General features: G+C 38.8%; 1 protein-coding gene and 1 long non-coding RNA gene across 2 annotated transcripts; one reads left to right on the forward strand and one right to left on the reverse strand.

Moving 5' to 3' along the window:
• Window positions 1–5,873: 5,873 nt before the first annotated feature.
• LOC307125473 lies at window positions 5,874–12,221 on the reverse strand. The gene is made up of 3 exons (XR_013816381.1): window positions 12,046–12,221; window positions 8,502–8,586; window positions 5,874–8,240 (listed from the first exon to the last, which is right to left on the reverse strand). It is a non-coding gene; the product is annotated as an uncharacterized lncRNA (long non-coding RNA).
• Window positions 12,222–12,284: 63 nt separating this feature from the next.
• junbb (JunB proto-oncogene, AP-1 transcription factor subunit b) lies at window positions 12,285–13,894 on the forward strand. Its single transcript, XM_079814884.1, has one exon. It carries the CDS (start codon window positions 12,569–12,571, stop codon window positions 13,481–13,483), a length of 915 nt encoding a protein of 304 aa, XP_079671010.1. The 5' UTR covers window positions 12,285–12,568; the 3' UTR covers window positions 13,484–13,894.
• The last annotated feature ends 9,979 nt before the right edge of the window (window positions 13,895–23,873 follow it).

Genomic DNA, 23,873 nt, shown 5'->3' on the forward strand with positions numbered 1-23,873 from the left:
TTACACAAAAACTACCCAAACACTGGGTTGTTACGTCTGACCCAGGATCTGAGTTACACAAAAACTACTCAAACGCTGGGTTGTTACGTCTGACCCAGGATCTGGCTTACACAAAAACTACCCAAACACTGGGTTGTTACGTCTGACCCAGGATCTGGGTTACACAAAAACTACCCAAACAATGGATTGTTACGTCTGACCCAGGATCTGGCTTACACAAAAACTACCCAAACACTGGGTTGTTACGTCTGACCCAGGATCTGGGTTACACAAAAACTACCCAAACAATGGATTGTTACGTCTGCCGCATGATCTGAGTTACACAAAAACTACCCAAACACTGGGTTGTTACGTCTGACCCAGGATCTGGGTTACACAAAAACTACCCAAACACTGGGTTGTTACGTCTGACCCAGAATCTGAGTAACACAAAAACTACTCAAACACTGGGTTGTTACGTCTGACCCAGGATCTGAGTAACACAAAAACTACCCAAACACTGGGTTGTTACGCCTGACCCAGGATCTGAGTTACACAAAAACTACTCAAACACTGGGTTGTTACGTCTGACCCAGGATCTTAGTTACACAAAAACTACCCAAACACTGGGTTGTTACGTCTGACCCAGGATCTGAGTAACACAAAAACTACCCAAACACTGGGTTGTTACGTCTGACCCAGGATCTGAGTAACACAAAAACTACCCAAACACTGGGTTGTTATGTCTGACCCAGGATCTGAGTTACACAAAAACTACCCAAACACTGGGTTGTTACGTCTGACCCAGGATCTGAGTAACACAAAAACTACCCAAACACTGGGTTGTTACGTCTGACCCAGGATCTGAGTTACACAAAAACTACCCAAACACTGGGTTGTTACGTCTGACCCAGGATCTGAGTTACACAAAAACTAACCAAAAACAGGGTTGTTCAACTGACCCAGGATCTGAGTTACACAAAAACTACCCAAACACTGGGTTGTTACGTCTGACCCAGGATCTGAGTTACACAAAAACTACCCAAACACTGGGTTGTTACGTCTGCCGCATGATCTGAGTTACACAAAAACTACCCAAACACTGGGTTGTTACGTCTGACCCAGGATCTGAGTTACACAAAAACTACCCAAACACTGGGTTGTTACGTCCGACCCAGGATCTGAGTTACACACAAACTACCCAAACACTGGGTTGTTACGTCTGACCCAGGATCTGGGCAACACAAAAACTACCCAAACACTGAAAAAAGGCTCAACCCAGGAGTTGGGTAGAAAAAATAACCCAAGATTGTTTAGAATGCATGCCACATAGTGTGCAAGATGATAATCATTGTGTTTCAAATCATAATACAATCCTCAAAGTGTGTTATTTGCGTTAATTATGGCTCAAAATGAAAAAAATATTTAAAATATTTGACTGTTATCAGCAGTATAAAAAGTAAAAAAAAAAATCCAAAGCTGCTATTGGTCAGTCAAACAGATAGTCCCGCCCCCAAACCCGTCCCATTGGATGATTCACTCAAATGGACAGATCAGTGTTCTGAAAGCATCAGTGTTGCAGTGCTTCACTCTTCACGACTCAAACAACCAATGGCTCTGAATTGATTAAACGGACACACCACACACTACCTGAGCAGATGCAGTGTGTGTGTAGTGTGTGTGTGTGTGTGTGTGTGTGTGTGTGTGTGTGTGTGTGTGTGTGTGTGTGTGTGTGTGTGTGTGTGTGTGTGTGTGTGTGTGTGTGTGTGTGTGTGTGTGTGTGTGTGTTTTGCTATGGGCAGAGGTGTTGCTCGTGTAAACTGCTTCACGGAGAGCCAATCTGTGTCTAAACATGTTGAAGAAATGCCTTCATTCCACGGTCTGGTGAGCTCAGTCTGGAAAACAGCACACACAGTCGTAAAATAATGCTTCTTATTGTCCAGAACATTCTTCTTATCAAGAACCATTTCTGGGTTCTTTAAAGGATTAGTTCACTTTTAAATAAACTTTTGCTGATAATTTCCTCACCCCCATTTCATCCAAGATGTCCATGTCTTTCTTTCTGCAGTCGAAAAGAAATGAAGGTTTTGGATGAAAACAGTCCAGGGTTTTTCTCCATATAATGGACTTCAATGGGCTCCAAACGGTTCAAATGACAGTTTCAGTGCAGCTTCAAAGGGCTTTAAACGACACCAGATGATGAATAAGGGTCTTATCTAGACAAACCATCAGTTTCTGAGAGAAACCCAGCAGTATTTATGCTATTATTTTACCTCTTATCAGACGAACGTGATCATCTCTGAGCTCAGCCATAACTTCCGCTTAGTGAGGTCAAAATACGAGCCTGGTCATAGATGTATACATAGATGCCTCATTAGCACCTACACGGATCAGTAGAATGAGGCATCTACGATCGATATCTCTATAACCAGGCTCGTATTTTGACCTCACTAAGCGGAAGTTATGGCTGAGCTCAGAGATGATCACGTTCGTCTGATAAGAGGTAAAATAATAGCATAAATACTGCTGGGTTTCTCTCAGAAACTGATGGTTTGTCTAGATAAGACCCTTATTCATCATCTGGTGTCGTTTAAAGCCCTTTGAAGCTGCACTGAAACTGTCATTTGAACCGTTTGGAGCCCATTGAAGTCCATTATATGGAGAAAAACCCTGGACTGTTTTCATCCAAAACCTTAATTTCTTTTCGACTGCAGAAGGAAAGACATGGACATCTTGGATGACATTGGGGTGAGTAAATTATCAGCAAAAGTTTATTTAAAAGTGAGCTAATCCTTTAAAAGCACCAGATTATACATAATAATAAGGTTTTTAATATGACCGGGTCACTGTCTGGCTTTCATCATCTCATTATCTTGCCCTCTAGATGAACCATGACATCAGACACACTGGGATTCCCCCCCTTTAGTATATGAATATTTCATAATCAAACATTTTGCCACATGTGGCCAGTTTGTCTTGGACTCCTTTAATGTGTTGAGTTCACGGGCGGTTTATGACACTGAACTTCAGACTGATGCCTCTTTAATGTGCATAAATCTAGTCGAGACACCTTCTGACGACACTTACCAGAATGAACGGATGATTCCTCCGTCTGGAATGATCACCTGTCACGGAGATCTGGGAACGATCAATCATCCTTCATCCCGCCTGCAGGCCCTCAGACACAGAGAGACACACCTAGAGTGATATCTGTGGAGATATTAGCCTCACTCCATATTGCTCTGTGTATTTTAAGAGCGCGCTGCACTGTCTCTTTAAATGCTCGCGCTCATTAAAGCACGGTGGATTCTGATTGGCTGTCAGTGTTGTCGCTGGGGGAAAAAAACGTTCTAGAAGCGTTTCCAACGATATTCTCCGTGCCGTTATAGTTGTGGTGTGGACTCTGCTGTTCGTTTATATTTACAACGATTTTTAGTACTTTATATCTTTATTCACTGCAAAAAATGCTTTTCTTTCTTAGTATTTTTGTCTTGTTTTCAGTCCAAATATCTAAAAAATCTTACATTAAGAAGCATTTACTAGACAAGCGAAAGTTTTTGTCTTGTTTTGGGGGAGAATAACTCAAAATTAAGGGAGTTTTTGCTTAAAATAAGCAAAATAATCTGCCAATGGGGTAAGTAAAGTAATAATTCAAACAGAAAAAAAAGATTATTTTGCTTATTTTAAGCAAAAACGTCCTTAATTTTGAGTTATTTTCCCCCAAAACAAGACAAAAACTTTTGCTTGTCTAGTAAATGCTTCTTAATGTAAGATTTTTTTTTAGATATTTGGACTGAAAACAAGACAAAAATACTAAGTAAGAAAAGCTTTTTTTGCAGTGTTGTTATATCGCTAGTTATCGTCCTTGGTTACAATACTGTAAAAATATCACCCATATGATTCTGAAGAGCCGTTTTGAAGCGCAAAAAAATGCTGGGTTAAAAACAACCCAAGTTTCATTGAAAATGGACTAACCCAGCAATTGGGGTGTTTTAACCCAGTGAATGGGTTGTTTTAACCCAGCAATTGGGTTGTTTTAACCCAGTGAATGGGTTGTTTTAACCCAGCGATTGGGTTGTTTTAACCCAGCAATTGGGTTGTTTTAACCCAGCGAATGGGTTGTTTTAACCCAGTGAATGGGTTGTTTTAACCCAGTGAATGGGTTGTTTTAACCCAGTGATTGGTTTATTTTAACCCAGTGATTGGTTTATTTTAACCCAGTGAATGGGTTGTTTTAACCCAGTGAATGGTTTGTTTTAACCCAGTGAATGGGTTGTTTTAACTAGTGAATGGGTTGTTTTAACCCAGTTAATGGGTTGTTTTAACCCAGCAATTGGGTTGTTTTAACCCAGCGATTGGGTTGTTTTAACCCAGCGAATGGGTTGTTTTAACCCAGCGATTGGGTTGTTTTAACCCAGCGATTGGGTTGTTTTAACCCAGCAATTGGGTTGTTTTAACCCAGCGAATGGGTTGTTTTATCCCAGTGAATGGGTTGTTTTAACCCAGTGAATGGTTTGTTTTAACCCAGTGAATGGGTTGTTTTAACTAGTGAATGGGTTGTTTTAACCCAGTTAATGGGTTGTTTTAACCCAGCGATTAGGTTGTTTTAACCCAGCGATTGGGTTGTTTTAACCCAGCGAATGGGTTGTTTTAACCCAGCGATTGGGTTGTTTTAACCCAGCGATTGGGTTGTTTTAACCCAGCAATTGGGTTGTTTTAACCCAGCGAATGGGTTGTTTTAACCCAGTGAATGGGTTGTTTTAACCCAGCAATTGGGTTGTTTTAACCCAGTGATTGGTTTATTTTAACCCAGTGATTGGTTTATTTTAACCCAGTGAATGGGTTGTTTTAACCCAGTGATTGGTTTATTTTAACCCAGTGATTGGTTTATTTTAACCCAGTGAATGGGTTGTTTTAACCCAGTGAATGGTTTATTTTAACCCAGTGAATGGGTTGTTTTAACCCAGTGAATGGTTTGTTTTAACCCAGTGAATGGGTTGTTTTAACTAGTGAATGGGTTGTTTTAACCCAGCAATTGGGTTGTTTTAACCCAGTGAATGGGTTGTTTTAACTAGTGAATGGGTTGTTTTAACCCAGCGATTGGGTTGTTTTAACCCAGCAATTGGGTTGTTTTAACCCAGTGAATGGTTTATTTTAACCCAGTGAATGGGTTGTTTTAACCCAGCAGTTGGGTTAAATGTTTGCTTAAAATAACCCAATTGCTGGGTTAGTCCATTTTCAACCCAACATGGGTTGTTTTTTTAACCCAGCATTTTTTTAGAGTGTACTTTGCGCTTCAAAACGGCTGAAATTCATTAAAAGAAGGTACACCGCCATCTTACTCCGACCAGAGAGACTTGAACGCACATGATGTCGTAAACATGTCGTAATTACGAACATCTTGAACGCACCATAAGCTTCCCAGTTTTATCTCAAAATTGAGTTAGACTAGTTCATAAGAGCACAATTATGAGCAGAATGAGGCTGTAAAAGCGACTGAGTTTCGGCGTTTAATCTCGTCTGTAGTCCCATTGGCCACTTGTTAAAGTAAAGCAACCGCCTTTTTCAAGACATATAACAGCTTAAAAAACACAAATGGTGTAATACTGATGTATTTTCTACATGTTTAGAATAAAACGTGTCTTGACTTTAGTGGTGAAGCTCAAGGTCTGTGGTGAAGGGAACAGGAAGTGCTCCGCGTTTTGGCCTACAAAGTGATGTCATACCTGCACCACTCTATTAGCCCATATAGAAAACAGAATAGAAAAGCAGTTTCAATTCACACAATCTTTTGACTTCAAACGCTAAAACAAGTTCAGCCATCACAGACATGCTCCAAATTTAAGAACATAACCATAGCTCATCCAGAACGAGGATAACCAACAGACAAGTCAACTTATATAATTATATTTATTGAATGAAAACAGATCAGTCTGATTGAAACTCGAGTCTTTTTACCCTTTTAAAAGTAAAGGTTCCAAACGGACCTTTTTTTGTCCCCCGTGGAGATCATTTGAAAGTCCTACAGAACCTTTTTCCCACTGTAAAGAAGCTTTTGTGCACTGGAACGGTTCTATGGGTGTTAAAGGCTCTTCATGGAACCATCATTGCCTATAAAGACCCATTGTGGGCCGACACTATAGCCCCGTTTCCACCGAAATTTACCCGGAAACAGTTTGTCCCAGGAACTCTTCTTCCCTCAGACCTGCTGCTGTCTGCGTTTCCGAAGATTCGTCCGGTGATGACTTTCCAGTTCCCACTGGATTTCTTCCTCCGCATATAAACGTAATAAAGCCTGAACCTCGTCGTCGGTCTATCGTCGTATTTTTTAAACTCTGTTGTTGATTGTTGAAGTCCCACCCCCGAAAGTTCCTGAACCTTGAAAAAAGTACTACCTCGCGAGCAGGGCCGTTTTGAGCATAGATATACATAATAGAGGCTAGATGTCTCGTCCGCGCTGCTGGCCAATGGAGGACGAAGTCTGCACCTGGCGGACATCTTGTCACAGTCAGCTCGCTCACTCATAACATTGTGTTTTAATGGTGTGTGTGCTTTTTAAATAACCATACACTCTAAAAAAATGCTGGGTTAAAACAACCCAAGTTGGGTTGGAAATGGACTAACCCAGTGAATGGGTTGTTTTAACCCAGCAATTGGGTTGTTTTAACCAAGTGAATGGGTTGTTTTAACCCAGTGAATGGGTTGTTTTAACCCAGCAATTGGGTTGTTTTAACCCAGTGAATGGTTTGTTTTAACCCAGTGAATGGGTTGTTTTAACCAAGTGAATGGGTTGTTTTAACCCAGCAATTGGGTTGTTTTAACCCAGTGAATGGTTTGTTTTAACCCAGTGAATGGGTTGTTTTAACCAAGTGAATGGGTTGTTTTAACCCAGCAATTGGGTTGTTTTAACCCAGTGAATGGTTTGTTTTAACCAAGTGAATGGGTTGTTTTAAGCCAGTGAATGAGTTGTTTATACCAAGTGAATGGGTTGTTTTAACCCAGTGAATGGTTTGTTTTAACCCAGTGAATAAGTTGTTTTAACCCAGTGAATGGTTTGTTTTAACTCAGCAATTGGGTTGTTTTAACTAAGTGAATAGTTTGTTTTAACCCAGTGAATGGGTTGTTTTAAGCCAGTGAATAAGTTGTTTATACCAAGTGAATGGGTTGTTTTAACCCAGTGAATCATTTGTTTTAACCCAGTGAATCGTTTGTTTTAACCCAGTGAATCGTTTGTTTTAACCCAGTGAATGGGTTGTTTTAACCCAGCAATTGGGTTGTTTTAACCCAGTGAATGGTTTGTTTTAACCCAGTGAATGGTTTATTTTAACCCAGTGAATGGTTTGTTTTAACCCAGTGAATGGTTTGTTTTAACCCAGTGAATGGTTTATTTTAACCCAGTGAATGGTTTGTTTTAACCCAGTGAATGGTTTGTTTTAACCCAGTGAATGGTTTGTTTTAACCCAGTGAATGGTTTATTTTAACCCAGTGAATGGGTTGTTTTAACCCAGCGGTTGGGTTAAATGTTTGCTTAAAACAACCCAATTGCTGGATTAGTCCATTTTCAACCCAACTTGGGGTTGTTTTTAACCCAGCATTTTTTTTAGAGTGTAACTTGCTCAATTCTCTACCGATTTTCAAACAGTTTGGTTTGTTATAAACGTCAGAGATGTAGCTATGACGCTGCACACTTATGAATAATTATTAATAATTTGTCAAGCATCCAGAATTACAGCCACGTTAATAAACCGTTTGTAAGAAACCAAACCACTTGTAAATCCGTCCAGATTTCGGCGAGATGAGAGTATTTGTGTTCAGATCACTCGCCTTACACCAGAAAGCTGGCCTGTGACAAGATGGCCGCCGAATTCATCATGTATATCTATGGTCACTTCAGATGGTGGGTTTAAAGCGAGAAGGAGAGAAAACGATCTGCTGAGAGGGACATTGCTCATCATTATCCGCCGGTTAATTGCTCTGTTTGTGTGGTCACAGTCAGAAATGAAGCAGGCCGGTGTATTTCTGTCCTCACAGGCCCTCTTGTGTGTGTGAGTGGATCTCTCCAGCCCTCCGTCTGTCTGCTTGGCCCCGGGCCCTTGTTTTTCTGCTGACTGCTCCTCAGTCTCCGGCAGACATCTTGTGTTTTTCTGCTGACACAGAGGCCGAGGGGAGACCTGCGATTGTCTGCGCTCGCTGACCCCTGATTGGCCCTGACACCAGAGGTGAGCCTGAGTCATCCCGTGACCAATGAGACGCCTGTTCTCCTGATGAACACACACACACACACACACACACACACACACACACACACACACACTCACATACAATACAGTGGCTGTTTGAGTCACTGGCACCTTAGAGGAATATGATATTATACTCTCACAACCCGTTACATTTAGTAAAATTAGTTGTTCATACATTTAGAAAAGAGTACTGAGATCTGTTTCATTGTATTTTGAGCGCACACACACACACACACACACACACACACACACACACACTCTCTCTCTATCGCACACTCTTACCGTAAATGTGATCTGGCCTCAGGCAGATCTCGCTCACACGGAGGATCAGCTTACATTATTTTTACTGGCTCGTATCCATGTGAACCTACACGCGCGCACACACACACACACACACACACACACACACACACACACACACAGTGATGTCTGTTAACTATAATCAACAGGGCAAAATGTGTTTTGTGTTAAAAATGATTGAAGAAAAGAGCAATGTTGGCATGTTTTGGGCAGACCTTCTGCTCTTCATCTGAATAAAATAAACATTCGGGCCAGAGAACTGCATGTACCAACCACCCGTGATCCAGGTAAACAACAACAACACACTGACCTTGGCCTCATAACACACACACACACACACACACACACACACAGGTTGTATCTATGTGGGATTTTTCATGTTATTTCTGCCACTGCTGTGCCAGTGTCCTCTCCTTATGGCACAGTGCCACACACACACACACACACACACACACACACACACACACACACACACACACACACACACACACACACACACACACACACAGTCAGTGTTACTGTAAACATAACTACTGAAATTCGTCTCAATGTCACAACAGCCTGACAGAGTTACACAACTTATCTAGAAGCTCTAAAGACTGAAAGCAGAAATCAGTTTCGGAGGAACATGATCACACTTTATGTGGTCCAGCTTTTTACAAAAAACAACATACTGCATATTAAAATCAATAAATCAATAAATGTGTCTGTAAAATATATAGATTTTGCTGTTTTAGATTTAATAAAAACATTTATAATAACATTATTCATATTTATTATGAATAATATATACACAGATATTATATAAATAATAATTAGATATTAAATAGACAGATTTGTATTCATAACAAATATTAATTAATACATGTTTTTATAAAATAAAGTACATTTTATAAAAAGCAAATTAATATGTGGTTAACATGTATTAATAATAATAATTAACAATATTTTTTTATAGAATATATAAATACATTTGAGGAAATGTTTAATATTCAGTAAAAAACTTTTATTTATTTATATTAATATTAATAAATATTATTTATATTTTTTATAAAATATATTTATACATTTTATTAAGTGCTAACAAAAGCTTTCATTAATATGTATTATTTTAAGAATTATAATTTTTCATATTATTATTAATGCATTTTATTAATCAATATTATTATTTTTTAATAAAATATATACATTAATTTTATAAAATGTTATTTTATATTTAGTAAATAAATGTATTAATAATAATAATAATAATAATAATAATTATAATAATGTTTATTTATTTATATTAATATATGTTAATAATAAATGTTTGTATAAATATGGGCTATAAATACATTTCATAAATGTATATTTTTTATTCAACAACAACTTTCATTAATAAATATTATTAATCAATATCAATATAATTTTTTAAAATAAAATATTTAAATACATTTTATTTTATATTTATTAAATACATTTATTAACAATAATAATAATAATAAATGTTTATTTATATTAATATATGTTAATAATAGATGTTTGTATATAGGCTATAAATACATTTTAGAAATATTTTTTTTAAACAAAAAACTTTCATTAATATATATTATTTTAGTAATAAATATTGTATTAATATTATTATTAATACATATTATTAATCAATATATTTTTTATAAAATATATACATTTTATTAAATTTTATTTTTAATTTAGTAAATAAATGTATTAATAATATTTAATAATAATAAATGCTTGTATTAATATAGGCTATATATACATTTCATAAATGTGTATTTTTTTATTCAACAAAAACTTTCATTAATCCATATTATCAATCAATATCAATATTATTATTTTTTTGAAAATATTTAAATACATTTTATATGTAGTAAATAAATGTGTTAATATTCATAATAATTATTATTTATATTAAAATATGTTAGTAATAAATGTGTATAAATATAGGCTATAAATGCATTTTAGAAATTGGTATTTTATATTGTTTTAATAATAAATATTTTATTAATATTATTATTAATACATATTATTTATTAATATATTTTTTTATAAAATGTATACATTTTATAAAATTGTATTTTAAATTTAGTAAATAAATGTGTTAATAATACTTAATAATAATAATAATAATAATAATAATAATAATAATAATAATAATAAATGTGTATGTATTTATATTAATATGTTATACATGTTTTATAAAGATAGGCTATGAATAACATTTTATAAATGTATATTTTTTTACTCAACAAAAAATAAATATTTGTATTAATATTATTATTAGGCAAGGCAAGTTTATTCATACAGCACATTTCACACACAATGATAATTCAAAGTGCTTTATATAGAAAAGGTATTGAAATAGTGATAAAGAATAAAAATAACCTGATTCGGGGCATGTCTTAATACATAGGCCTACTATTAATAGCCTAAATGTTATAGAATATATAAACCCATTGTTTAAACTGTTAATAGAAGTGAGTTTCAGCTCATCCCAGAGGAGGACAGATGCAGGGTTTCAGGTGATGCAGGGTTTCAGGTGGACTCACTGCGCAGGCGCAGAGCGTCTCTGAACACCTGAGAAGACCAACACGATCAAATAACACACTCTGATCCACCTGAGAGATGTGACTTTCTTACATCAAACACACCTGATGCGACTTTAAAGGCCTTACAGGGACTGTAAATATGATATTCCCTCAGACAAACATCATTAATGGCTCACATTATGACTGTAAATGATAAAGTATTGACCGCTCTAGAGCCACCAGTGTTAAAAAAGCCGTTAATTTGAATATTCAAACGATGAATAGCCTGTTGACATGGTTTAGAGAGATTTTTTATTCAGGAGATCGGTGTTTAAACTAATAACTGACTGGTATTATTATAGAATAAAGGCATTTTCTGTAGGTTAGGGGTGTGTGAGTGTATTTCTGTGCTGGTTTGGTCGTTTAGCAGGTGTTTCTGATGAGCGTCGAGAACGTGCCTCCGCGCAGCAGTCCAGAAAAAGTGGGCGGGGCCGCTCACACTCCCTCTTAAAAGGAACCCACGTCACCGTGCCCATATTAGGACTGTAAACTTCCTACAGGAAGCGGGTCCGTGATGAGCAGAGGATGTTTGCTGACCGTCTTTCTCACCAAACTCGCGGATTCAGCGAGTTGCAAATTACACTTTAATCTTCAAATGGCGTGAGGGTAACCTGACCGATTATTTTAGGCTGAAAAACACACAAACTAGGTGTTTTGGAGTTCAACAATAGACTAAACTAAATGAATGTTGGGAATTAATAATCAAAATAATAATATATTCAGCTTAACTGACACACTGAGATGACCATTTCTTTTAGGCGATTATACAAATGCAAAACATAATTTTTTCATCCTGTGTTTTTGCTCAAATAAAAATGGGGTGAATTGACACTTTTTTGCCATTGAGATGACAGTCCCAATGTCCCAATGTACATAACGCGTACGCGCATCAACATAATCCCTAAAATAACAATCTAGTCCAGCTATAATAACCCTACCTGATATGATATCCAACGTTCGAGGCCCTTTCTTTTAACAGAAAGGATCTCGGGAATAACGCAAATCAGATTATCCCACATATTCCCGAATCATTTTAAGTCGTGAGGTAAAACTCGCCCCGCGCGCTCTAATGCGCGCTTCGCCCTCGGGCTTGTTTACTGTCCCAGCAGTTCCCGACAATGACGTGATGATGCGCGTGACGTAGTCACCTCTGTGGGCGTGGCCAGCTGTCAGTGCTGGAGTTGCTTATAAAAACGAATCGGGATACCGATCCACACGAACGAACGAACGCGCGCATCGGAGCAAACCAAACGCTCATCTCCCTCAAAGAGCGATCACTTTCAGCAGATTCGAGAGCGTTTCATTCCGCACGTCTTTGGGACTTTTTGGGTTTGTGTTTCATTCATTCAAGGGGAGCATCGGAACGCTGTTTCGTTGACTGTCATCGTTACGCGCGCTCCTTTTTGGACGGGTTTATAAAGTGGACATTGGCACGAGAAGCTGCTTTTCCCGAAGAACTCCATGAGTACGCAAATGGAGCAGCCGTTTTACCACGACGACTCGTTTCTGTTGGGTTACGGTCACGGCGACGCGGCACTACATGACTATAAACTCCAGAAGCAGAGCATGAACTTGAACCTCGCGGAACCGTATCGGAGCCTCAAGTCGGACCTCTATCACGCCGCGGGCGGCGATGTCGGCTCGCTCAAACTCGCCTCTCCGGAGCTGGAGAGGCTCATCATCCAGAACAGCAACGGGGTGTTGACGACGCCCACACCGGGCCAGTATCTCTACGGTCGGGGGATCACCGACGAGCAGGAGGGCTTCGCGGAGGGCTTCGTCAAGGCTCTGGATGAGCTTCACCAGATGAACCAGATGCCCCCGCCCAACGTGTCGATTGGAGCCGGCGGCGTGACGACGTGCTCGACAACTGCGTCCGTTTTCGGCTCCTCCCTGCAGTCTGAGCCTCCCATTTACACGACGCTGAACGCGTACTGCCCAGCGCCCAGCCTCCCGTCCGCCACCATCAGCTACCTGCCGCCGCACATACAGCACCCGGAAAACACGCACGCGTTCCAGCACTCCGCGCAGCGCTTCGTGCCTTTGAAAGAGGAGCCGCAGACCGTTCCCGACATGCACAGCAGCGACGGCTCGTCGCCACCCATGTCCCCGATCGACATGGAGAACCAAGAGCGCATCAAGGCGGAGCGTAAAAAGCTCCGGAACCGACTGGCGGCCACCAAATGCCGCAGGCGCAAACTGGAGCGCATCGCGCGGCTGGAGGACAAAGTGAAGATTCTGAAGTCCGACAACGCCGGGCTATCCAACACAGCGTCCGTCCTGCGGGAGCAGGTGGCCCAACTCAAACAGAAGGTCCTGAGACACATGAACAGCGGCTGTCAGCTCATGCTGACCAGTAAGATGGAGGCGTTTTAAACGCGCTTGGACACAGAAATAAACATAACACTGGAGATTGCTTATGTTCCACAACTAAACGACACTGGGAACTCGCAAGCGCTCGGCTGAGGCATTTTGGACTCCCGGGTTTCGATAGAAACTCGTAGCGAACCCAGAGCGGGACGGAACGGACTCCGAGAGGCTCCGGGACGAAGTGGGAAGGCCAGTCGCCGCCTCCGTATCAATACTGTGTTTTTTTGCCATGATCGATTCTGTGTATTTGATCATGTGAACGCATCTGATATTGTCGTGCAGTACTACAACCGTTCCTGAACTCATAAATTATTGCTCAGGTTGATCCTGACACCATGTTACCAATGTCACATGTTTACAATGTCTTTTTTTTGTTTGTTCTATGTGTGCGCTGTTTATTTAAGTAAAGATTTTGAAATATAACTTTCGAGTATGGCTTTTCATTTGTGTGATTCCTGTGTGTCGCTCACCCACACAAAACACGAACATTTGAATTGTGGCTTTAAAATTTTCACTCTTTGTGAAGGAATCAGCTGTTTTTTTATGAGGGTTGTGTGTTGATTATTACTTCCTGCGTGTGCGCATTCACAAAAGGGGCACTAGGCCTTTCCTACTGACGTCAAGCAGCACATCCATATATGGTCGTTTTTTGGCCCTCGTACGTCACTCCCCGCCCACGTGACCGGGTGTAGAATTTCACCGCTCGAGGATCAGCGCGGCTGGAGAGCAGCGAGGGGGTTTCCGAAGTTGGACAAGACCACTTTGAGCATGTGGGAAGGTGTGTGTGTGTGTGTGTGTGTGTGTTTCCATGGAGTTTAGTGGGTTGAACGCTTACAAGGGAACAATGATGCAGCCTCTAAAATATTCTGAAGAGAACAGAACCAACATTTTAGAATTATAAAAATAATATTTATTATGATATTTAGTCTATTTATTATAATATAAAATTTGACTATTATTAGGCTATTATAATTATGTATTAGATTTGTAATTCTGTAAAAAGTAATACGTTTTATATTCAACAAAATTGAGGCAACAGATTAACAGCAATATTAGTACTTAAATTCGACAAATAAAAATTGAGTTAGAACTAATCTAATTAATTCCTTAAATGTCAACCATTTAACATTTAAAACAAAATATCTGAATAACAGACAGACGTCAAATTTCTCACGAGTTCACACTTACATCAAATTAAATAGAGTAAAGATTATGTGTATTTTGGTCTGAACCCGGAGTACCCACCACACCCCACACCCCATCCTGCGATAAAGATAGTCTAGAACTATGACTGTATTGTATTATGGATTGTGTTGACGTCTAATAAGAGTTTATTAATTCAAAGTGAGGAGATGGGGTGGTAGAGGAATGCTAAAAAACTCAACGAAAAGTCTGTCAAAAAAAAAACGGTCAACCTCTTATCGTTGATTAAATTAATTATCTTAATATGCTCCACTCGTTTTTAATTAGGTTTAATTATCTGAACGTGCTCCTCCCAAAATGTGTTAAAAACATGAAAAGACATTAAATCTCTCTTGTTACTAATCTATCTTATTACGAATTACCTCATTAAACCAACTGACTTTAGTCATGTAACTTGTCTACAGCACTTTTAAAACTGTTCAAATGTGTGGTCGCCATTATGGTGATCAGTGTTTCATTTAGTTGGCCAGTTTCACTCTTGATTTTAATGTGTGGTTTTTGTAAGGGTGTTTTCTAAAGCACATCATTTGTTGCAGAGAAAACCATAAACAAAGATGATAACATTTAAGTGTGTACTCACACACACCCCCAAAGCCAGGTTCGTTTGACAAGTGTGAGTGCTAACTGTGCGCTACTGTCATCATGACAGCAAACACCAAACTATTTATTTGGATACACTTTCCGATTAAATCAAGTATATTTAGGCCCTGGTTCTCACCTTATTGATGAACATGAATTCGAGTAAAGCTGGACAATCGCGCTCGAGCACGGGACAAGGCAACCGTGCCTAGTGTGAGTACACCCTTAAAAGGATTTATACTTTTGGTCAGTTAAAAGACTAGGTCAAAACTGACTTGTTACTAATCTCTCTTATTACGAACCTTATTAAACCAACTGACTTTAGTCATGTAACTTGTCTACAGCACTTTTAAAACTGTTCAAATGTGTGGTCGCCATTATGGTGATCAGTGTTTCATTTAGTTGGGCAGTTTCACTCTTGATTTTAATGTGTGGTTTTTGTAAGGGTGTTTGCTAAAGCACATCATTTGTTGCAGAGAAAACCATAAACAATGATGATAACATTTAAGTGTGTACTCACACACACCCCCAAAGCCAGGTTCGTTTGACAAGTGTGAGTGCTAACTGTGCGCTACTGTCATCATGACAGCAAACACCAAACTATTACTTCTTGGATACACTTTCCGATTAAATCAAGTATATTTAGGCCCTGGTTCTCACCTTATTGATGAACATGAATTCGAGTAAAGCTGGACAATCGAGCACGGGACAAGGCAACCGTGCCTAGTGTGAGTACACCCTTAAAAGGATTTAGTCTTTTAACTGACCAAAAGTATAGGTCAAAACTGACTTGTTACTAATCTCTCTTATTACGAACCTTATTAAACCAACTGACTTTAGTCATGTAACTTGTCTACAGCACTTTTAAAACTGTTCAAATATGTGGTCACCATTATGGTGATCAGTGTTTCATTTAGTTGGGCAGTTTCACTCTTGATTTTTAGGTGTGGTTTTTGTAAGGGTGTTTGCTAAAGCACATCATTTGTTGCAGAGAAAACCATAAACAAAGATGATAACGTTTAAGTGTGTACTCACACACACCCCCAAAGCCAGGTTCGTTTGACAAGTGAGCGCTAACTGTGCGCTACTGTCATCATGACAGCAAACACCAAACTATTTACAATTTGGATACACTTTTCGATTAAATCAAGTATATTTATGCCCTGGTTCTCACCTTATTGATGAACATGAATTGTAGTTTTCGAGTAAAGCTGGACCATCGCACTCAGTTACACACTTAAAATGATTTAGTCTTTTAACTGACCAAAAGTATAGGTCAAAACTGACCAAAACAATGGTTTTATTTTTTAATCCATCAATCATTTTTTAAGGTTTCAAGCGTTTTTATATCCACACTTTGTATAAAGATGATTCTCAACTATGTTATTAAAGATATAACAGATTGATTTGATTTAAAACTGGTATGTTGTCAGAGCAATTTGCTAAAATGCAGATGGAAAAAAACTCCCTAGTTCGGTCTCGGGAGGATATGATGCACAAGTCATTTAAGCAACAGGCGGCAAAACACATGATGAACTTTATGTAGAGATAACAGGGGTCAGAAGATGGTCAGGGACAGAAAAAAACACACCTTCGGCATCAGATATGAGTTTATTTTAGGAGCTGAATGGTGTTATAGGTGAAGAAAGAGTCAGTAAGCATGACTACATATACACGTATCTATTATTAATTCAGAGTAAGATTACTGGTTTGCTGGTCTTAGCCTAAACTCGTTTCACGGGAGAACAAACCAGTTTAGGCTGGTTGAATCTATAAAAAGGCAAATTATAACAAAAGACTGGCTTATTTTTTAAGTATTAACAGAATCATCTGCTCTTAATTCATTATATCACTGAGTGGTTTGCTGCTTTGGATATCTTCTGGAGATGAATGAATCTTTTGGGAAATGACTGCGACCTCTGGAATGAGTGAACCGGAGGCGCGCACGGCAGGGGCGCGCGTAGGTGGTCGGCGCGCATGAGATCTATAAAGAGAACCGGCCTGGCACTGCCGCTGGAATGAAGAACATCAGCGTGAAAATATGTGACCCTGAGCTGATCTTTCTGAATTGATTACCCCAATAACAGATTTATTTATTAAATATTTAGACAATGATTCCACTACAATAATAGCTTGTCTTTATTTTCATGAAAATAGGCTACCATCAAAGCTATAGTCCAAATACCAGAGCTAGAATCTGAAACGTGTGGGACGTTTGTTTTTGTGCCACTCGATCGCTGGAAAATGGGAGCCGGGGTTTTTTTTTTTTTTTTTTTTTTACACGGTGACACAAGCCCACTCGGGTCCACCTGTCAATGACGTCAGTGACCCACCTGCGTGTTTTTCTGCTCGCTCACGACGTGGAAATCGAAGGAAGCCACATCAAAGCATGCGCGCACACGCAAACGAGCTCAGGTTGTTTTGGAGAGTTTAAAGGTGCACACCGTGTTTCACTTCATCTGAGACCTATCAACAGCTCTTTTAGGGTATTTCTCGTGGAACAATCTCACTCCCACCTCCTCTCTCATCTAAATGGGCTTGTTCCATGTCTGATGTTTGTTGACTTTTATATGTTAAGGTTCAAAGGCGCAATTTTCGCGGGCGAATTCCAGTCATCCCAATTGGGCGAAATATTTCACACACACGTTCGTCTCGAATTCGCCATGTTGACCAACCCCCCCAAAAAACCCAGCTTGATTACTTCTGTTTTATAGAACATGTTCCTACAACATCGCTACGGCACTAGTAATGGACAATTGACCTCGAAAATTCGCTGACATTTCGCTAATGTGACGCACCTTAACAATTGAATAATAGGCGGCAATTATGACTAGTTATTGAGCATTTAAAATAAGCTTCTGGGACACGAGTTTTAAAACACAAACCATTGTAATTTCTGTGTGTATGTGTGTTGACCTGTAATTAGATTTTATATTGAAGGTCGGTTTAATTCATCATACTTTATATTAGGGGTATAATAAGCCGCATGTGTTGCTGATTAATAATGCTATTAAATGTAGATAAAAAAACGTCTTGTCACAAACATCGGTTATGACTTTATTCAAAGAATTGTTTTCTACAGCGAAAGTCTCCATCTATTTCACTGCTCAACGTGTTTCTGTTGTTAAAATAACCGCGTCATCTGCACAATTTTGGATTAAAATATACAAAAACCACTAAAACAGTGTTTTGTTGACTTGTGTAGCCTACTTACTGTAGCCTATATCCCAGATGTTTCCACAAATGTTTAAATCCAGAGAATCCATTTAACCAGGACACGGACATCATGCATTACCCTCAATTTTCGTTTTATTTTGTAGAAACCATGGAAACGCCAAAGACGCTTTAAAATGTTTTATTAGACAAAGGAACTGTTTGGAGACATTAATAGACAGAAAACGAATTATTTTACAGTGATACAGCATTTTCTCTGTCATACAATATGTTTTAAAATGAATTGCATGCCATTTAGGAACACAAGCCATCCAGCATTTATTAATATGATATTCTAATAGCGATCTAGCTACTGTAGTGTCTCATAGCAGCCGCCGACGCAAAGAGTAGCATCATAACATAACTTTAACACTCTCAAATGTCTCTAATATGATAAACAACGCTGCATTCCCCCACATACACATGAGCAGAAGAAGCGGAAGCTGCGAGTGTGGCGCTGCTGTCGAGCCATCGTTAGCATTAGCAAACGAGCGTAACGTTAATAATCTCTCCATGAACATGATTTCTGCCCGCGTCCCGATTCTTTTCCACCGACTGTGATGTGAAGACGACATCTCCCATGAATCCGCGCTCAGGCCCGTCATCAAGCTACACTTTTGTCATGAATAGACGACCTCTACCAGCGAAAAACTACACAGTGTGCCTTCAATGTGATGTTTTATCGTCTTTAGCGGGAGAGAACGGAACGGAAAGAGCTTGAATTAAGTGATTTTGCCTCTAGATAAAAACAGCACCGAAAGGCTGCTCACTTCAACTGTAAATCGGTGCTACAGTTGTCATTATGTCTCGCTTTATATGATTGCTTCTCTCTGGTTTCTTTTTTTCCTCGTTTAATTGACGCAAGAATGGCTCACAGGCCTGTAAAAGGGCAGCACTCATAAATGAGTCAAAGCTCATTCAGCAAAGTTTCACAACAGAACCCGCGCGTGTTATTTTTATCCCTGCCTTCGTGATTAGCCTGAAGAGTTTCCGAGCTTGCTGGAGCCTTTATTCTTCATATCCTTCTCCTCTATTCTACACGAAGAGGCTTTCTAACGCCTGGCAGACTGTCAGAAAGAGCTTCATGTACAGAGGAGGGAGAAACATCAGTGACCGATGACGACTAAATGTGGGCTCATCTCCTCCATCATCACACGCTGATTTGCACATTTCATCTTTCTCTCCCACTCACACACTGTAAATCTCTCCTTCGATCTCATGAATATTCCTTCTTGTCCTTTCCAGACTGATACAGGAACACTGCTGAGGCTCAGATTGTGTTTCTGAGTGGCACTTTCCGTCAAACACCCACTGATGCTGACAAAACACGACTCTTACATCATGTAGACCTACTCGAGTATCATTGTTTGGTGCTTTTTAACCTGTCACAACCGGGGTCGGTACAAGTGTTTTGTGTAAGTGCACATTAAATATAGCCTATCCCTATGGTATCAAAATAATACTAAAATAACACAGGCCGACCTAAATATAGAGTTTGGCAGATGATTTAAATCTTGTGATGAGTGGGAGTTTTTGTGTTTAGATAAATGGTCACTCACGAGGTGTTAAAGGTCAGAACTAGTTCAGCTCATCGTATCTTCAGTATTACAGTTTTTCTCGATTGCTAAGACACATTTCTTGAAAGCTGCTCTCCTTTTCTCTAAACTGTGAACACAAAACCCAATTTTCAAGCTACATTCACAAAACCTCAGACTCTTCTTGCAAAAACAAACTTTCACCGCAAAACAGTTCAATCTGTGCTCAAAACTGAACTATGTTATCAAATCGTGCCCCGTGTCAATCAAAATTAAAAACACTACTGAACAGTCACTAAACACTACGTAGAAAAATAGAAAACACAATGCTCAGGACATGAAGCTGGAGAAATACATGTTTATTGTTCACTGTAGGCTAAATGCATGTTGCAAAACAAACAAAAAAAAACCTGTGCATTTAGCACTTGTACAAAAAGACAAAACAGAAATCTTATGCGTTTGCCACTTGTGTGCAGTAAGCCCAAGTAAAAAACAAAGTACAAAAATATAGATGGAATACACGGCCTACAAACAGTTAGACCAACCCTCCATTACAATACTACAGTATATTGGTATAGTGTTGTACTGAAACATATATTTACTTACAGTATACTGTGGTACAGTATACAGTAATTGCTGTCAACATTTACGTACTGTACTATAATGTCAAAAAAAGGTGATTACCTGTTCTCTTCTCTCTTGGGATTATGGTGGACACAGTGAATCTACTGATGTTTGGTTGTACCCTTTGTCCAGCCTCCCTCATGCTCATACCATGGACAAGAACATGGTCAATCCCAGTCGCTCTGATTTCATCAGATGCTACTGTTCTTTGTCTTCACTGACTACCTCGACCTCCTCTCACACGAACTCTTCCTCTCAGATTTCTATCCATTGTAGGGCCTCACAAACCAGTGCTCTCTGAACTGGCTTACTGTATATGTTCCCTCACATCATTAGCCACAAGTGTGATCAACTTTGAGTTGTTGTGTTCAAGTGTTGACATGTGTTTGACTTTTGTCACCTGTGCTCACCGTTATGCAGCACGGGTGCATCACAATGAAAATGTGTTGGCAAGTTTTGTGTAAACAGGTAAAAAATGCTTATGGTTTCGCCAAAAGAGTGATTGATTCAATCAGTGGGTTCAGGCAACTGAGCATTTGGTTCAGACAATAGGGTTTAGTGTTTTAGCAATTGAGGAAAACTGTAAACACCACCACAGGCTCATCGACTGTTTCACTTTAAAATGGGTTGATGGCGCCATCTAGTGCTGCAAGTTCCATAAAACAACTTAAAATGGTCATGAAGAAAATAGGGGAATAATGGATGGCTAATGAATAATAATAATACATGCTACAGACATTATTCAGAGCAGCGCCAATGATGTATGAAAGCGAGGCTGCGGAAAAAGAATAGACTGAAACATGCTGAATAAAGCTATATAATTAGCTCGTCTGAAGTTTTTTTTAACTACTGAAAATTCTTGGAGAGACATTTTTTGCAGTGTTTTGTCAAAATAACTACCTAAAAACACGTTGTCTATCGCACAGCCTCGCTTTAATTTCCGTTAAAAATCCAAGATGGCGCTACTTCACATTACACATGATATGGGACCAAAAATAACAGACATTATAGTGTACAACATATTGCCTTATATATAGCTTATATAGCTCTTGGCATGTCGAAATACCAGATGACAACCCGTGAGGTAGGCTACACGACGTATACGGAATCGTGCATTTCTATGGCAACAATATCTATGTTTACACCACAATGACGGTCTGTTTTTACGCCGCGTTCCAGGAAACCCGTAATCCGTGATTCTACCCGTTAAAGTGCAGTCAAACCCGTGACTTCCCACCCGTGAACTCGTACTAGATCGATGCACTCCGAGTTACGTGCTCTGACGTCACATAGCCCGCGAAACAACAATGGCAGCCCCTATGGATGGTGTTTATGAAACAAATATACAAATAACATAAAATAAAAGGTATAAAAGCTTCTCTTGCCATATGCAGTGTTTTTTCTCCTCCATTTCCCTCAATAAGCAAGGAGTGAGCACCTTTGGCGATAGAAACGATTGTAAATGAGCATATAAGCCCGCCATGCTTTACCACAATTCCTTGCGCTCAGGCAGTTTGGCGTGACTTTGCCTGGAACGCTACAAAGTCGCTACAAAGTCAAACATGGTTTGAAGTTGTAACTTACAGACTCAAAAACTTGCCTGGAACGCAGCATTAGTATATCGTTTACGTGTAAACAATAAACATACCAAAACGATCCTCGTTCACACGGATCTGCGAAAATGACTATAAAAAGGTATGCCAGGCCAGTAAGTAACTAGAAAAACCCAGCTTACATAATACGCATGCATGAACATTTAGGCTAATACACATGACCATGACGTCACTGTTTTCACCAATTCGCGTTTTTGTTGTTTTACATGGAGCCGGCATCGTCTTCAACACCTTGCACTTTGAAACCAAAGTTTCAAGTTTATTCAGGCCCCCAAATAAACGGCCAAAAGACATAAAAAGTTTTCCGTTTTCAGTTGAAACTAATCCGTCGTGTAAACATACCCCAAAATGAATCTACAGCGGTCATACACTCAAAAAAATTATTTATGATGCTGTTCACTTTATTTAAGCAATTCATCTTGATTTAACACCATTATATTAGGTTTCTGGTTCAAATGTAATTGATTCATGTTAAACTGATTTAAAACCGTTACTCTTTGACATAACTTGATGTTTTCATTTTGAAATAACAAAGGGGCTGAATTCGGAGAGTAAATGTTTAAATAAAGTGCAGTTTGATACATTTTTAACAAGATGAGAAAATTTAGAGACTTTTTAAAGCTTAATGTTTTGTTATGTTAAGTTTGTGTTATGTTAGTGTTTTTGGAGGTTACCATTGTGGTGAAGTGTAGATCTTGTGCTTGGGGTGAGGACCTACAAATAACTTTTAAATTTGTTCTAATAATAAAAAAAAAAAACTACTCTGGGCATGCTGTGGTTGATACAAAACCATCTTCTGACTAGCCAATAAAATCTTGTAAAAGGTTTTATAAATGCACTTAAAAGCTATTCTTTGAATTAATGTAGTTAAATCATGGCATTTCCATGTGATTAAATGGCTTTCTTTCAGCATTGAGCACTTTTGTTAGGCTAACTTAAATAAATTAGTTGGTCCAAAACATTGCAAATTAGTTGGCCTGACACTATTAAATGAAGCTGTGCCTAACCATAGTAAATAAGTTGAATCAACCTTAATAAATTAAGTTGACCCAACATAAGTACATTAAATTGGAATAACAGTATTGCATAATAATAAAATAAATCAAGTTAATCATGTGGAAATACTTTCCATGATTTTTTTATGTTCATTCAAAGAGTTATTTTTTTGAGTGTATGGTACAAAAAACTCATGCGCCCTATACCCTCGTTCACTATTCCCTACATTACTTCGCTAATATAGTCCACTAAAGGAGTGAGTGAATTGGGACACCGAGTGCACCAGGAAGACTGTCGCTTTTTCATAGTTTGTGCTTGCAGCTTAATAATTATTTGAAATGTAGCAAACTCAGGTCACGAAAAGATTTATCTTGAACTCTGCCATACTAGCTTGTATAAACCGTTATTAAACAATTTATGCCCGTACTCTCAAAAAAGTGCTCATGGGCATTCATTGGCTGACCATAAATCCCTCATTTTAGATCAATTAAAATATTTTACATTTATAAGCAAATGTATTTTTGTTTTTGTGAAGAATTGTTGTAAATTGCCTAGGTTGTACAAGTAATGTGAGTGAATTTACTTGGATTACTGCCTGAAATTTAAGTTTGTGCCCTGACCCTGCCTACTGCG

Source organism: Gobio gobio (genome assembly GCF_949357685.1).
Source record: "Gobio gobio genome assembly, chromosome: 1".
In the NCBI taxonomy this organism is placed as follows: Eukaryota; Metazoa; Chordata; class Actinopteri; order Cypriniformes; family Gobionidae; genus Gobio; species Gobio gobio.